Source organism: Tachypleus tridentatus, chromosome 6 (assembly GCF_004210375.1).
Source record: "Tachypleus tridentatus isolate NWPU-2018 chromosome 6, ASM421037v1, whole genome shotgun sequence".
Lineage (NCBI taxonomy): Eukaryota > Metazoa > Arthropoda > Merostomata > Xiphosura > Limulidae > Tachypleus > Tachypleus tridentatus.
This window is the reverse complement of record NC_134830.1, coordinates 34,650,386-34,667,087: the sequence shown is the minus strand read 5'-3', so window position 1 is coordinate 34,667,087 and position 16,702 is coordinate 34,650,386. Positions and strand designations below refer to the sequence as shown.

Sequence of the window (16,702 nt, the reverse complement as noted above, 5' to 3'; positions counted from 1 at the left end):
GGTTTATTTGTTCTTCTTGTTTGACTTAAGGCTACACAAAGTCTTCTTGCACTACCTGTTTCTTATTTTCAAGTGAAAACCAGATTGGAGATAGTTTTTCAACGTCACACTCCGACAACTCTTGGAGTACTTTTGTCGGATTGCGCACTATGATTTTACTGGCATTATTTTAGGGCATCCATGGCGTAAAAGTGAGAGACATTTCTGGAGAAAAACTCTTGAATTTACATTTCTGGATATATTTCATAGAATTGTTATTTCTATTCTTCATTTATAAGACTAAAATAATCACCTCACACGTCACATAATGAGTCTAATGCTTTAACAGCTGCATAGAGCTCTCTCTAAATGTGGGTGATAGCGTCTTAGTAAAGTAAGTAGCAAGTGCGTACACATTAGAGATGTCCCCTATTAGCTAAGTGATAAGTCTACACTCTTGCAACGCTAAAATCGTGTTTGGGTACCCATGGTAGAAAAGCACAAATAGTCCACTGTATAACTTTGAGCTAAGCAACAACGAAACCAATTCTTTATATGTATAATTAGGCCAGGTATTTTCGTGTATAGATTGATTTATTGATTTATATATATGCACCTATGAATTTATTTGTATACCATCGAACACGCGAGTTTATGGCCCACATTTGCAGAGAAACAAATTGTAGGGCTACTTGGTTGTGACTTTCTGTAACATAAAAGAAATATTTTAAAAACAAGAGTCTATAATGATATGAAAGACAAGTTTGAAATTACTCAAACTATTTACTTTTACAATTAGCCAAATTATGGAATATCAATTTTTATCAAAGTCTTTAAAATTTGTAGCACGAGTGTACTCTACAACAACATGTGTTCCTTATGTAAATCTTAAATTATTCTACGTTCTAATTTTGGAGCATACTAAATGCGGTTAATGTCGACCTTAAATGCTAATTTTTGTCTTGATAAACAAGCAATATATCTTCCTGCTTGACTTTGTACTTGTGACAAAAGAGGGCCCCGATAGGGTAGAATATAATTTATGAACTTTTGATGTTAAAACCTGAAGCTCAGCTTCCCGCAGTGAATTAAATGCAGGTTGTTTATTGCGTAGATTTGCGCTAAAGGAAGAAAGAGCAACAACAATTATTTGGGTTATAGCTTGCGGCTGTCACATAGGGTGAAGAGTACCAAATTATCATTTTCCTTTTCTAATTGGTTGGTCTGGTCACGTGATTAGGGCGCTCGACTCGCAATCTAAAAGTAACAGTCTCGAATCAAGTTCGCCTTTTCATCGGTCAAAGCATTAGAGTGTATCGGTTAATTCCACTGTTCAGCGGTCAAGGAGTAGTCCAAGAGTTGGCGGTGGGTGGCGATGAGTAGCTGCCTTCTCTCTAGTCTTTCACTGTTAAATTGGGGATGGCTAGCGCAGATAGGCCTCGTGTAGCTTTGCTCGAAATTTAAAACCAAAAATTTTCGTATTGGTCAACTAATGGTGGAATGTGTATCGTGATTGCTGGTTTGACAGTTTCAGGGAGAGTGAGATAGATTCGTTTCAATTTTTGAGAAAAGTAGTCTACCTCTGATCTAAGAAATGAAAAATGCCCTCTGTGGAAGTCGAGTCTCTTTTAATCACCCTATTTTTACCATTGATCATGTAAATTGTAATTTAACTGTACTGTAATTTGAACTTATATTCAGTTTTATTTCGCCAGCTCAGTCTGAAAGTGAAGTGTCAGATATTAGTCCTTTGTTTGTTTGTCAATCTTGTTTCCCTTCAGTGTGATTTATTATAATTTTTTTCACATTAACATTGCACTTGGGCTAATTTTAGAATCTCATGTTACTCAGCCGTAAGCTACCTGTATGTTGTTGTACTTCGAATATAAAATTCCACAAAACAAGTCAGGTGTTTTTGTGTTCAGATTTTGAAATTATAGTGTCTATTTCTAAAAGTTCCGACGATACGCCAACTAAATAAATAGAATTAATAGCGACCATTGACATCTCGTGCCGCCTAGCGGTGAGATAGAAATTACAAATAGTTTCAACATAAATATATTCATTTCCCGCATTATTCTGTGCTCTCATCGTTTCGCATTCATATCGTTTCGAAAAAGTAGTATTCCTATCTTATCGCATTTGTTTTAAAGGATTTTTCCATTGTATATTTGTTAGTTCAAATAATAGGGAGAAAGCTGCACTATTCAGATGTTATATTTAATAACTTGTCTTTCTCTTATAAGTGTAATGGTCGAGCAACACATTAAAGAAATAAATTTTCCCTTTTAGGTTTTTGAAAACAGTTGATGAAAAACCGAATTTATCTTATAAAGAAATTATTAATTACAGGTACATAACAAATACAGCCTTGTCTCCAGTGGATCAAGGTATCTAATTCTTTTCTCCTATATGTTATCTGAAAATGTTTACTTCTATTTCGATTTGGAAACACTGTGTTAGTTTTAGTAAAGAGATTAAACTCCATAAAACAGATGCAGTTTTGTGTTATACAAGCTATATTTATACCACCTACTAATCGTACTCTTATCAGGCTCAGTGTTATATATATATATACCATGTGTTGTCTCACTACATCACTATAAAAACACCCACGGTATGATGCCTTTCATAATCAAAATTCTAAGGCTAGTATTACTCTATACAAAAGAATACGAACTTTTATTTTTACTGTTAAAAATCATTTTAATGTATATATTGTTATATTGTTCCACTTATGTTTAAACTTTTAGTATTGGCATTTACATTTTATTACAATATTTCCTCTTGTGTATTTTCATGAGGTTTGTTCTGTGAAGATAATATTCGTTTCTAGTACAGAGATAGATCATATATATAATTAAGGTAAATACAATTATGACATTCGTGTTTATAGATACAAACAACAATAAACATAAAATTAAAATTATGTGCGATAACTTTGTTAATTAATCATATTTCAAACCACATACAGGAAACTAGTAAACGTCACACGAAATTGTTCTTTCGCAGTACGTGTGGTGGGTTGTTTCTTCAACGTGTAGGTCTGGTTGGTTGCTTGTTATACTACTACATGTGGTGGGTTGCTTCTTCAACGTGTAGGTCTGGTTGGTTGCTTGTTATACTACTACATGTGGTGGGTTGCTTCTTCAACGTGTAGGTCTGGTTGGTTGCTTGTTATACTACTACATGTGGTGGGTTGCTTCTTCAACGTGTAGGTCTGGTTGGTTGCTTGTTATACTACTACATGTGGTGGGTTGTTTCTTCAACGTGTAAGTCTGGTTGGTTGCTTGTTATACTACTACATGTGGTGGGTTGCTTCTTCAACGTGTAGGTCTGGTTGGTTGCTTGTTATACTACTACATGTGGTAGGTTGTTTCTTCAACTTGTAGGTCTGGTTGGTTGCTTGTTATACTACTACATGTGGTGGGTTGTTTCTTCAACGTGTAGGTCTGGTTGGTTGCTTGTTATACTACTACATGTGGTGGGTTGCTTCTTCAACTTGTAGGTCTGGTTGGTTGCTTGTTATACTACTACATGTGGTGGGTTGCTTCTTCAACGTGTAGGTCTGGTTGGTTGCTTGTTATACTACTACATGTGGTGGGTTGTTTCTTCAACGTGTAGGTCTGGTTGGTTGCTTGTTATACTACTACATGTGGTGGGTTGCTTCTTCAACTTGTAGGTCTGGTTGGTTGCTTGTTATACTACTACATGTGGTGGGTTGTTTCTTCAACGTGTAGGTCTGGTTGGTTGCTTGTTTGCTTGTATACTACTACATGTGGTGGGTTGCTTCTTCAACTTGTAGGTCTGGTTGGTTGCTTGTTATACTACTACATGTGGTGGGTTGCTTCTTCAACTTGTAGGTCTGGTTGGTTGCTTGTTATACTACTACATGTGGTGGGTTGCTTCTTCAACTTGTAGGTCTGGTTGGTTGCTTGTTATATTACTACATGTGGTGGGTTGCTTCTTCAACGTGTAGGTCTGGTTGGTTGCTTGTTATACTAGTATGTATGGTTAGTTGTTATACTAGTGTGTGTGGTGAACTGCTTGTTCTACTAGTGGGTCTAGTTGGTTGCTTGTTGTACCAGTAGGTGTGGTTAGTTGCTTTTTCTACGATGTAGTTTCTCACTCACATTAAGGAGTTAGATCTATCAACACTTGCTCTTTATTCAATTGGTTAGAGTGAAAACACACGTTGCTGTAACACACAAGAGATGGTTGTTACTTATTAAGTATTAAGCTTAAACGCATTCACCAAAACAAAACTAAGTTTCCATTTAAAATCTGTCAAAGTCGCTGGCAGTTTTTTGTTTCTTTTTCAGATCAAACCCACATCGAGATATCTTATGGGTACACTGCGAGAAAGACGAATCGGACTTACGCACCGCACCGTAAGTTTGTAGACTTACCGTTGTCCCACTGGGAAACGAGAGTATCAAAAAGGTTTACTTTTGAACTTCGCGCAAAACTACACAAGGGCTATCTATTCTAGCCGTCCATAATTTAGCAGTGTAAGACTAGAGGGAAGGCAGCTAGTCATCACCACCCATCGCCAGCTCTTGGGCTACTCTTTTACTAACGAATGCTGGGACTGACCGTCACATTATAATGCCCACATGGCCGAAAGGGCGAGTATGTTTGGTGCGACGGGGATTCGAATCTGCAACCCTCAGATTACGAGCCAAGCGCCTTAAGCACCTAGCCATATCGGACCGTGTCAAAAAGGATATTCAGATACTTGTTTTATGAATAAATAAATATATATATGTTTGCACAAGTTGCAGCTCATGAACCTATCTGTCTGTATTACGTTTATCCAGTCTTTTGATTTTGATTTCTATTGGCTTATTATTCATTATACGGTTTAACCAATGGGAATTTTGCTCAACTCGTATTAGCAGAAGAATTCAAATAATATACTCAAATATATAGATTGTGGTTGATACCTATGCGGAAATTATCGAAGTGACTTTATCAGTTGGCATAATGCATCATCAATATTATTTAGTGATATTAGCGTGCATTTTCAAAAACTTCGTTTCAAAATTTTAGAAAGATGTTCTTTGTTTGGAATTTTTAAGAGTCGTTTTGGAAGAAATAAACACCAGTAAGTTCAAAACAACGACTGTCTGTAAATAAACTTGCGAAAGACATATTTTGTTTTACATCACTTAACCAAACCTTTTTTAACAACGAAATGTTTGTCTAGTTGAACTCAGAACGAAATCTTTACATGTTATTTTGACTTTTCCCATTTGATCTTCCCAAACGTTTTAATTTGTTTATCGCCTTAGCACTGATACTTGTTTGTTTTTAATTTCGCGCAGAGCTACACGAGGGCTATCTGCGCTAGCCGTCCCTAATTTAGTACTGTAAAACTAGAAGAAAGGCAGCTAGTCATCACCACCCACCGTCAAGTAATAGTGGGATTGACTGTAACATTATAACGCTCCCGGGGTTGAAAGGACGAGCATATTTGGTGTGAGGGGGATAGTACTGATGCATGGTTCACTTTTACTAAAATCTTCAAAATTATTTCATATCTCAATGTTAAGCGTTTTATCGATCTTGACTTCTATAAGTTGGTTAAAATTATTATTTTCATAGTTTGTGTGATTTTTTTTCTCACCTAATTCTGGTTATTTTTAACGTTTAGTCATATTAGTTTCTTTTCATAATAAGACGTTATTAATATTTATTATTTATAATAAGACTTTATTAATTATATCAAAATTTCGCTTCGGTTTCTTTATCTGTAGTTTCATAACTAGTCGTTAAATAAACAGCACGCAAAACACTTAAACATAAAGATGAATTGGATTTCGTTTGTAAAATTATTTTAAACGTTCGATGTAGAAACGTGTGTTGTAAACTTCACTGTTCAAATACAGTATAAATCCACGAAATTGAAATATGAAAATTTATTTTACTTTTCGCGTAGGCGACGAATTAGTCAAATATAAAAACAACATATCCATATCCTAGAAATTTCTCGATCAAACGCTCAGGTCTGTTATATTAGCAGGATTGTTAAGCGTTACTCTTAATTCATTTGTATGAACTTTAACAAAAGTATTATTAATTCATAATTAAAATAGAACAACATTTCATTACACACTTTGGATGATGTCTCTGAACGTGATTAGAAAGTGACATCTGATATACATGTGTTTATATTTGGTGATAGGCAATAAAACAGAACAACTGACAAACAGGACACGTGTTGTTAGATTTTATCACATGCTCGTTAGTTAACAACTAAAATATTTGTAAACGTGTTAACTTCATATCGATTTGTTGGTGTGTGCTGTTTTAAAAAGCAGCGTCTTCTCTTCTTTAAAGTTTTGGATAATGCAGAGATCTGACGAGTCCCCTTCTCGGGGTTTGGTGAATATAGTTTTAAGGAGTGCAATGAACGGCGACTCGAAGAAAACAGTAAACAGAAACGCAAGAGGGTAGACCACCATCACGGTTCCGAAAAACATGTAAGCCTAAAGGAAAAAAAAGATTCGTAAGATGAGTAAAAAGACACAAAAATGTTTGAAATTGAACACGATTATCGGAAATGTAATTTTATCCATACTGGTTGTAGTTAACAAATGCCAAAGCAGTTCGCCTTAATTAACAACATACAAAGACGTTTAGTTCGCTTTGAATTTCGCGCAAGGCTACTCGAGAACTATTTATGCGCATGCTTAAACTATTTTCAGTTGTCAAATGATACCAAAGCAATTTTTTTTATCTGTGACTCTCGACGGCTGAGTTGAGCTAAACAGAAGTCCCCGTCTTTTATCATTAACCAATTTTTGTTTGTTTTCAAGCAAAAAATAAACAAACGGCTATTTATGCTCTGCCCACTATGAGTATTGTAACCACTGTGCCATTGAGGGGGGGAGGCTTGTTCCTCGTAAATCCTTAAGGTATAGAATGCATAGAAAATACAGTACGGATCATAAGTCCAGATTCACCATAAAGACTGCCAGACTATTGTTGTTTTGAATTAAGCACAAAGCTACACAATGGTCTATCTGTTATCTGCCCACCACGGGTATCGAAACCCGGTTTTTAGCGTTGTAAGTCCGCAGACATTCCGCTTAGCCACTGGGGGCCCTGCCAGACTATAATAATTAGCAGGACATCAATACAATGAGTTAATATACGAGTTTAAATCATGTTTAGTCTTAGGTTAAGTTCTTTAAAATATTTACTGCTATAGAAATAGACGTATCTGTTTATTAATTTTAAGTTACTTCGTTAAATAAAATGCATTAAACACGTTTGTTGTTGTTTTTCTATGTGGATAATGATATTATAAGTGGAGAAGTGTTTGTTTGGCGAATTTCGCGTAAAACTACTCGAGAATTATCTGCACCATTCGTCTCTCATTTATACGTGATAGACTAGAGGGAAGTCAGGCAGTTAATATCACTTATCGTTAACTTTAACTCCTGGGTCACATTAACTGGATGGTACGGCTGATCATTATATTATTTTCTATACTCCTTCAACTGAAAGAGCGATTCTGTTCGGTGAAGGTGTTCGACCCACGATCGGCAGACTGTGAGCTGACTACCATACCAGGTCATACTGTATGACCCTACTAACATTTGTTCGCTAAATACCAGTAAACATTCCGATGACAGTACTGACTTCTCGGTATTACACTTGTCAGGGTACGTCAGTAATGTCAAGTTTTCTTATACTGTTTTGTTTTTTTAATTTCGCGCAAAGCTACTTGAGGGTTATCTGCGCTAGCCGTCCCTAATTTAGCAGTGTAAGACTAGAAGAAAAGCAGCTAATAAACACCACCCACCGCCAACTCTTAGGCTACTCTTTTATCAACGAATAGTGGAATTGATCATAAGATTACAACGCCCCCACGACTGAAAGAGAGAGCATGTTTGGTGTGATGGGGATTCGAACCCGCGACCCTCAGATTACGAGTCGAATGCCTTAACTACCTGGCCATGCCGGGCCTGTGTTATACTAAACATAATTAAATACAATTAAAGACAACCCTTTTTGAAGACTATATTAATTAGCAGAACACAGTTCAATGATTTAACTCTTCAAAATCATTACCGCTGCAAAACAACACATTTAAGACTCTATTGTTTCAAACTAACGTGTCTCATACTCACCAGCTCTACCTCTTGATAGGAAGTTGTATGTTTCTTCTGATAGAAATAACTCATGTAAACAGGAATATGAAGTAAATAGACAGCATATGATAATCTGTCCAGTCTGATAAAATATGATGATGATAAAAACGTGTTTATAATTCCTGTGAGTAAAAAATAAAAACAGAAAGAAAACATAGTTAATATTAATCATTGAAACGTCGCAAGTTATGCTACTAATTCGAATTGGTGAAAGAAGAAATGGTGAAATATTTTCATTACAAACATGTATAAGAATGAATTCATTGCTACTGATGTGATCCATTGCTACACTAGAGTAGTGATAATTTGGAATATTGGGTTTAGTACATTGAATTCATAATACGGGAAGTTAACTTTTCTTGCGACAGTTTTTATATTTTAATTTCAAAACGTATTATGAAATAACTCTTGAATTATAATTTTGCTCTTATGATTACAGCAATTTAGGTTGAGAATACGTTAGTAAATCGGTAAGAAGAGTGGCTAGATGATAGAAGGCAGAGGGTTATTACAAATGGAGTTCAATCAAACTGGATTAACGTTACAAGTGGGGTACCTCATTTCTCTTTTTGATTCACATCAGGGGTATAGATGAAGAAATGGTCAATAAATTACTTAAATTTGAGGATGATATTAAGGTCTTAGGTGTTGCTTGGTGTGAAGAGAACGCTGCTGCTTTACAAATGATTTAGATCATTTAGTGAGTTGGGCAAATAAATGGCAGATGGGTTTTAATTATAATGAATGCAAGATAATGCATGTGGATTATCATAATTTGAATTATAAGTACAAATTGGATGGGAATAACATAGCCTTATCAGTATCATGAAAGAGAGAAAGAAATATTGGTATAATAGTTGATCAGTCTCTCAAGTCATGTGATATAATGCCCCCACGACTTGCTAGTGGTAGGGCAAGTAGGATTTTAGGTCGTATCTGCAGAAATATTGAATACAAGTATAAAACGGTTATAAGTTAATTGTATAGGTCACCACATTTGGAGTACTGTGTTCAACCTTGAGCCCTAACCAAAGTAAAGACATTGAATTGTTGGAAAAGGTTCAGAGGAGGGTTACTAGAATAGTTCCAGGGATGGAGGGGTTGTCATATGAAGAGAGATTAAAAAAGAAGAGTTACTGAGTATCTGATTGAAGTGTGTAAGATTGTAAAGAAAACTGATAGTGTTAATTCATCATATTTTTTTTTTTATATACTTAACAGTTAGAACTACTGATTGGAGGATAAAGATATAAACTTTAGCAGGGTAGGAGTCATCTTCAGCTAAGACAGTTTTATTTTCCTAAGAGGGTGGTTGGCCTTTAGAATAGGTTGCCTTCTGATGTTGTGGAGGCAGTAAATTAAAGTGAGTTTATGAGAAAGCTTGATAGGTATAAAATGATAAGGGTTGGCTTTAAGATCGTTTTAAACATTTATGTACTAACATATTCAGTTTAGTCTAGAGCATGGGACAGTCGAAATAGATTAGTAAGTCCCATATCGTCCCAAAATATTTTATGTTGTAAGCATACTGAGAGAAATGTAATGTTAATACCTTGGAAGATAAATACAATTTTGGGTATGTTTATTGTTTACCAACTTTTCAAAGTTGTAAAAACTGTCGACTTTTCTTCATGTTAGAAAACGTAGATCGTCTCAACTCGTTTTAGAATAATAAATATAATAGCTATTAGTTACGGCTCTTATCAAATACTTCGTATTTATGTGTGCATCATATTTAAAAATATATACACCAAACTTACATAGCTACAAAATCATACGTTTTGACATCAAAGTATGCACACGTAACTCATTTTATAATTTAATCATTAACGTAAATTCTCTAATAAAACAAAATTTTACGATTCAAACTTGAACGTGTACAAAATGAATATGATGGTGCAGACCTCCATATCCGTTCAAACATGCCACAATCAACCAAGCTAGAGCTAGAGCCCAGAAAGTCGGATACAAAGCAGCATAGAGAACCATGGCAACACGTCCTGTTTCTTCACCATTAGTCCATGGTATAGTCCCAAACAATACACCAACAATTATCAGCGTGAAAAACAGCCAACCAAATAGTTGTTGAACCTGCCGATTTGGAAAGAAATATATGAAGTGTGTGCATGTTCACTCACTAGAGTTATTTTTTATCACTTAAAGTTGTTTGACAGAAGATGGTTTACTGTCACGTAGAAAAAAAACCCGTAACAATAGAAATAAGTATAAAAAATGTTTATCTGTATAAATATTAACATGGTTAAAACCATCTTATTGTAAATTATTGTGATTTTTTAAAACTATAAACAAGTTTTAGGCTACAAAAGATAATTTCGGAGAAAATTATATTAGTTTTGAAATAATTTAAGTATTTAAAAATATATGTATTATAGAAATAACTCACATTTATTGGTTTTGTAATATCTAAATGATAACTTTACGTTTGAACATTAATCGTTATTAATTTATTTATAAACATTATATGGCTATTATTGGAGTAGCTTAAAGTTTGTTTGTTTTTTAAACTTGTAAAGTAGTTAGTAATACATGTGGGTTAGATAGCCAGGTGAGGTACCCCTACTGTTTAGACACAAACGTCTCGTTTGTTTTGGAATTTCGCACAAAGCCACTCGAGGGCTATCTGTGCTAGCCGTCCCTAATTTAGCAGTGTAAGACTAGAGGGAAGGCAGCTAGTCATCACCACCCACCGCCAACTCTTGGGCTACTCTTTTACCAACGAATAGTGGGATTGACCGTCACATTATACGCCCCCACGGCTGGGAGGGCGAGCATGTTTAGCGCGACACGGGCGCGAACCCGCGACCCTCGGATTACGAGTCGCACGCCTTACGCGCTCGGCCATGCCAGGCCTAACACAAACGTCTCGAAGTCAGAAGTGAACTGAGGAAGTATAACTGGTCAACGGAGCTGGTCACTTCAGTGGATACTCTTAATCAAATACCTGGAGTGAATTGTAATTTTCCCACATTTAAAAGTGTGAAACGTTTGTGGAAAAAATATAGTAGTTCGATCATGGGACCTTTCAACTTGTACGCTGTACGAAAACCACAAAGCCATATTCGATGCACAACTAATTATTTTTTTCGCCTAGCCTGGCTGACTTTTGGCTTGTTTTAAATGGAATAAAGTTGATTAATCCTAAAACAGATGCTTGTGAATTTTTTGTCGTTGGCATAAGTGCTACATGGAAAACAAAAAACAAAACATAATTCGTATCCCGTTGAGCTTATTACTACTGAAGTTATCAAAACTTGAACATTCAAAATAAATAATTTCATTTTATTTTAACGTCAGTTAGACGTAGTGAGTATTGCTAGAGTAAAGTGAGGTAAGACGGTCCCATTCAGTGAAACTGACATTCTTGTATATCAACAATTATTATGTTCAGCGATCTAAGTCAATTATATAACTATTATACACGTAATCATAAGTACTAACAATATACACGAAAGCGACTGATAAAAGCACGATATTTTTTTTTTATTTTTATCAAGTCTTACACAAACTAAGAATTTTGGTTCGTTTATTATTAGAAGGTGGAGTTTTAGGGAAATTCATTTGCTGACTTCCAACAATTATGAATTACAGGCAGAGGAATATGCCGTAAAGAAACACAGTTCATGTTCTTTGATTGTTTTGCATAACGCGAAATTTATTGACTATTATGGCTTAAAGTCAAACGCAGTCCCCTTGCAGGGTCGTCTAAACCAAAACCAATACTTATGTAAGTTGGTATTCGTACTTAATATTTAAATTCTATTGTGGCATTGTCTTAAACAACGCGCACGTACTGTAATAGAACCAATTTGCGAAGGAAGGTTGTTATTAATAATTAACATTATGTTTCTCACACAGAACTAGTGTTTCTTGTAGTTGCACATTCTTCTGTATTTTTCGAAATATGGTTAATGATTTTTTCTCATAAACTTATTCTAAATTATTATGTAACACGCTGTTACTTTACTTTTGATATTCTGTAGATGTTATTGTACAATACACACAACCCTTTTTTCACAATATTAATGACAAAGAACGTTCTCTCCTACGTCACTATTCCTTATTGGGTGTTTCGCATTTCGTAATATATCTAATTTTAAATGAAGGAAAGAAACTAATGTCTATAACGAATGAATTTTTTCTCCTGTCTTTTACATATGTTCTAAGGTCAAGTAACAGTCTCTTTCAAACATTATTTTACCATTAGAAAAGTACATGTTCTATTGTTAAACGCATAGCCACATGATGGGCTATCTGTGTTCTATCTACCGTAGGTATCGAAGCTTGAATTTCAGTGTTATAAACCCCCATATTTATCACTGAGTTATCAGGAGACGGGGGCATGAGTATAGGTAAATGTTAAAATAAATAAACAGAAGTTTACCTTGGATAACTTAATTACAGGTCTCTTGACTACCAAATATCCAGTTACAGCTCCGACAAAATAAGAACCCAGATGTCGATAAGGCTGAACGTACACGAAGTTTATAAGTTTTCCGAGCTCCCTAATTAATCAAATACAACAGCCTTGAATAGAGCAGAATAAACTTACTATGCGTTCTGCTGGAAATCTCTTTATATAGCATAAAATATAACAATAAAATTGGTTTCATTTTAATTCTTAAGTAACTTTCAATACAAGGAAGGCTACCCACACAATAATAACAGCACGCTAAAGTAACAGAAGGATCATACGAAAGGAAATATCAGGATCCATAATGTAATAGAAAGGTTTTTTCTAATACTCACATCATTATACTGTGAGGAAATAAAGAACATGTTCAATGGAAACAAAGTTATTAATAGTAAAGTAACCTGTAATATTAGAGCTATTTTTTATTAGAGTACTTGCATAATCACGGTTAACGTGCTATGATGGTTAGGCTTAACGACAGACTAATATAGCAAAGATCGTATCAAACGAAGTTTTAACGCCATCTCAGTATAGCTAATACAATTATTCTAAAATTAATAACATAAATGCACTCAGTCGATTCAACATTATATAAAAAAGTAATAAAATTATCTAAAAAATGGGCTTCCATTTATATAACAATAAAAACGCTCCCAATGTATATATAATTATTACCAGAATAACACCAGGATAGTCCATAAAACAGGCGCTATTATTTCCTTGTTATTAGCAGACTTATTTTGAATACTGATTATTATTTACCGTGTTTCTCCGATAATAAGACCTATCCATAAAATAAGACCTAGTGTGATTTTTGGGGATAGATTTAATATAAGCCCTACCCTTAAAATAAGCCCTAGATAAGAGTGGCAGGAAGAGGAAAGAAATAAAAAAAATTAATTTATTAATTAGTTTAATAGTTAGTTAATTAGTTTGTTTAAGTATTAATCAGTTAGTTTAATAGTTTAATAATAGTTTATTTTAAACGGTTAGTTTAATAGTTTTACTTTGTAACTTCATTTTTTTAATATATCAAAATAAGACATCCCCCGAAAATAAGCCCTAGTGTCATATTTTGGAGTGAAAATTAATATAAGCCCTGTCTTATTTTCGGAGAAACACGGTAGTCGTTGCTAATCTAAGAATTAATTTTGTATCTTAGGGGCCCCCGACTTTTAGTTCTTATTTGTCAATCAGGTTTTGTGCTGTGTTTAAACAAACATAAGGTTTCCTTTGTTGTTTTTCGTATGATAAATTAATATCCTACCTTGATTGAATATTAGTGAAGTACCTGGCAGCTGGAAACTTGAAGTATTCAGTGACAACACCAGTAACTACTGAAGACACAAGAACTACCACCAATATCACTGACAGCCCCTTCTTGGGTGATCTGTTACAATAAAGCAGAAAAGGAAAAGTCAAAAACCTGCTTTTATGTTGAAGAAGGCTAAAAGCATATTGAAAAATTATGTTAGTTAGCATAATTCACAATTAACGTTTGAAAACAAATTATATATTATTTGACTCAAAGTAACTGAATTTTTACTTTTATTTACGTTTTGAAATAACGAATTCTAGACAATAATATAAACATGTAAATATGTGTATATTATAAAGAAAACAGGTTTGCAGCTTTAAGCAAGTTCATTATAATGACAAACAGCGCTCTTGACTGTGTGTTCAGCTGAATGGTTGCCTTCTTTCTAGTCAGTACTTCCGTATTTCGGACCACCACCACTCTGACCTTTAACTTATGTAATCATAAAGATTCTGTTAAGGTTAAGCTTTCAATTCTAAGTTTATAATATTTTCAAGCACTAGTTTATTAATAAGACAACTGGATGTGTTTATAAACATCCACTAGCCTATAAACAGTGAAAGCCTAATGATAGGATAAACAAAGTTAAGCACATAAGAAGGTCTTAAAAACAACAGGAGTCAGCAAACTAGAACGTAACTAAATACAATATAACTTGATTTGTGTCATGATGGGCTTGAAAAACAAATAAAGGTTATCCTTCTATGTTAAATAAACAAAAAGTAATATTTCATCGCATGTTGACAAAAGAAGGAAAATGTGTAAATTTAAAAAATAGTAAAATCTACTTGTGAATTTCCTTTCTCCCTGTGAATACTGAAAGACATATTGGGAGATTGTAGATGATCAGATATGTAAGAGATTAAAGAGGCAAATGCTATGCTGAAAATTTATCAGAGTGACACACTAAAATAAAATTTTAATTGATTTACTTGTTTTCGTGAGTCAAGCCATTTTGAGTAATTAATCCTAAAATAACATATTAGGTTATCAAAGTGACAAATGACTAGCGACTAATCGATTTAGTTAGTCGATTTTGAGCAACCAAATTTTCTGCCTGCATTCAGTCCTTCTGATACAACTCATAAAATGATCAAATTTGAAGTCTGTGTTTCAAATAGATTTAACATGACTGTTTACTCTAAGTGTGTCACGATTGGATATTTTTTTTGTAGCTAAGCACAAAAGTTATACAATGGGCTATCTTTGTCGTGCCAACCACAATTATCGATAATACAGTTTCTTGCGTTCGCAGAATTTCCATTGTGACACGGGGGCCGCGATTGTAAAGTTTGTTTATTTGTTTAAAGTTAAGCACAACGCTACACAATGGGCTATCTCTGTTATGCCCACTCAGGGTATTGAAACCTGGTTTTTGGCGGTGTGAATCCGAAGACATACCCGGCCCGGCATGGCTAAACGTGTTAAGGCGTGCGACTCGTAATCTGAGGGTCGCGGGTTCGCATCACCGTCACGCCAAACATGCTCGCCCTTTCAGCCGTGGGGGCGTTATATTGTGACTGTCAATCCCACTATTCGTTGGTAAAAGAGTAGCCCAAGAGTTGGCGGTGGGTGGTGATGACTAGCTGCCTTCCCTCTAGTCTTACACTGCTAAATTTGAGACGGCTAGCACAGATAGCCCTCGAGCAGCTTTGTGCGAAATTCAAAACAAACAAACAAACAAACCGAAGACATACCACTGTGCCACTAGGGAGCGCAATTGAAAAAGAGACCTCTTAGATTTGTTTCGCATCTATCCCTTGGCATATAACAAGACGTTTCTGTAAAAGTGCCAAATAAATATTTTATTTTATTAAAAGCCTGTATTATTTCTCATCTGTACCTACTTAAGAATTTTTATTCAAGAGTTTGATGCTGAAACTGGTTACAGAACTGAATTTATTTTTTATTTATTTTCTGAACATTTTTACCCTTAAAGATTTTATTGTTATTCCTCAACTAAATAACCTCACGAAGCTAAAAAAAAAAAAAAAACAGCAACTTTGCGACCAATAATTGATACAAACAAAGTTTGTTGTTTGTCTGTTGAATTTTGCGCAAAGTGACAGACTAGAAGAAAGGCAGCTGGTCAAATACACTCACTACTAATTATTGAGCTATTGGATAAACAGTCACATTATAATACTTCTACTGTTGAAATGACAAACATATTTGTTGACGAGATTTGAACCCGCAATCTAATAAAATATATTTAAAGTATCCTCTGGAATTATGAACGCTTACGAACATTTTACTGCTAGTAGATTAGGAATTGCCCCCCAGTGGCACAGCAGCATGTCCGTGGACTCACACCACTAGAAACCGACTTTTGATATTCGTGGTAGGCAGAACACAGATAGCCCATTATGAAGCTTTGTGTTTAATTAAAAAAAAAATTAATCAACGAAACAATCAAAACTAAGATTTGATTTATCTTGTGACGAGGATCGGTTGTCCATGGCTAGTGTGCAAAGTCACGTGAGGTTATCTGCTGTGTTTACCGTGGGAAATCGAAATTCGGATTTGAGCGTTGTAAGTTATCACTGTTCTACCATGGTATATCAATGTAAAAGTCCTTTTTATGGAATGTATAAATAATAATAACTTATCTTAGGGCAAAATAAAAGAAATTATGCATTTAAAATGATTACCAAGTTGAGAAGTGTCCATAATTTCACAAATATTACATTCAGAAGTAGATAGAGAATATATATATATTACATTTCAATTTTACCTTCAGAAATGTATTAAAAATAAACATTTCACATTATTCACAATCATGTATCATTACGTCGCTAAAATATTTATTTA

The 16,702-nt window shown here is 34.6% G+C and overlaps 1 protein-coding gene across 1 annotated transcript in view; it reads right to left on the bottom strand.

Moving 5' to 3' along the window:
* Window positions 1–5,866: 5,866 nt before the first annotated feature.
* LOC143254516 (nose resistant to fluoxetine protein 6-like) overlaps window positions 5,867–16,702 on the bottom strand; it is a 30,858-nt gene continuing 20,022 nt past the window's right edge. Inside the window, exons 11-15 of the mRNA XM_076509689.1 lie at window positions 13,841–13,963; window positions 12,544–12,664; window positions 10,046–10,232; window positions 8,121–8,263; window positions 5,867–6,470 (exon numbers count right to left, since the gene is read on the bottom strand). Of these exons, the coding sequence (XP_076365804.1) occupies window positions 6,264–6,470; window positions 8,121–8,263; window positions 10,046–10,232; window positions 12,544–12,664; window positions 13,841–13,963 (781 nt within the window). The 3' untranslated portion in view covers window positions 5,867–6,263. The remainder of the gene's footprint in view (window positions 6,471–8,120; window positions 8,264–10,045; window positions 10,233–12,543; window positions 12,665–13,840; window positions 13,964–16,702) is intronic.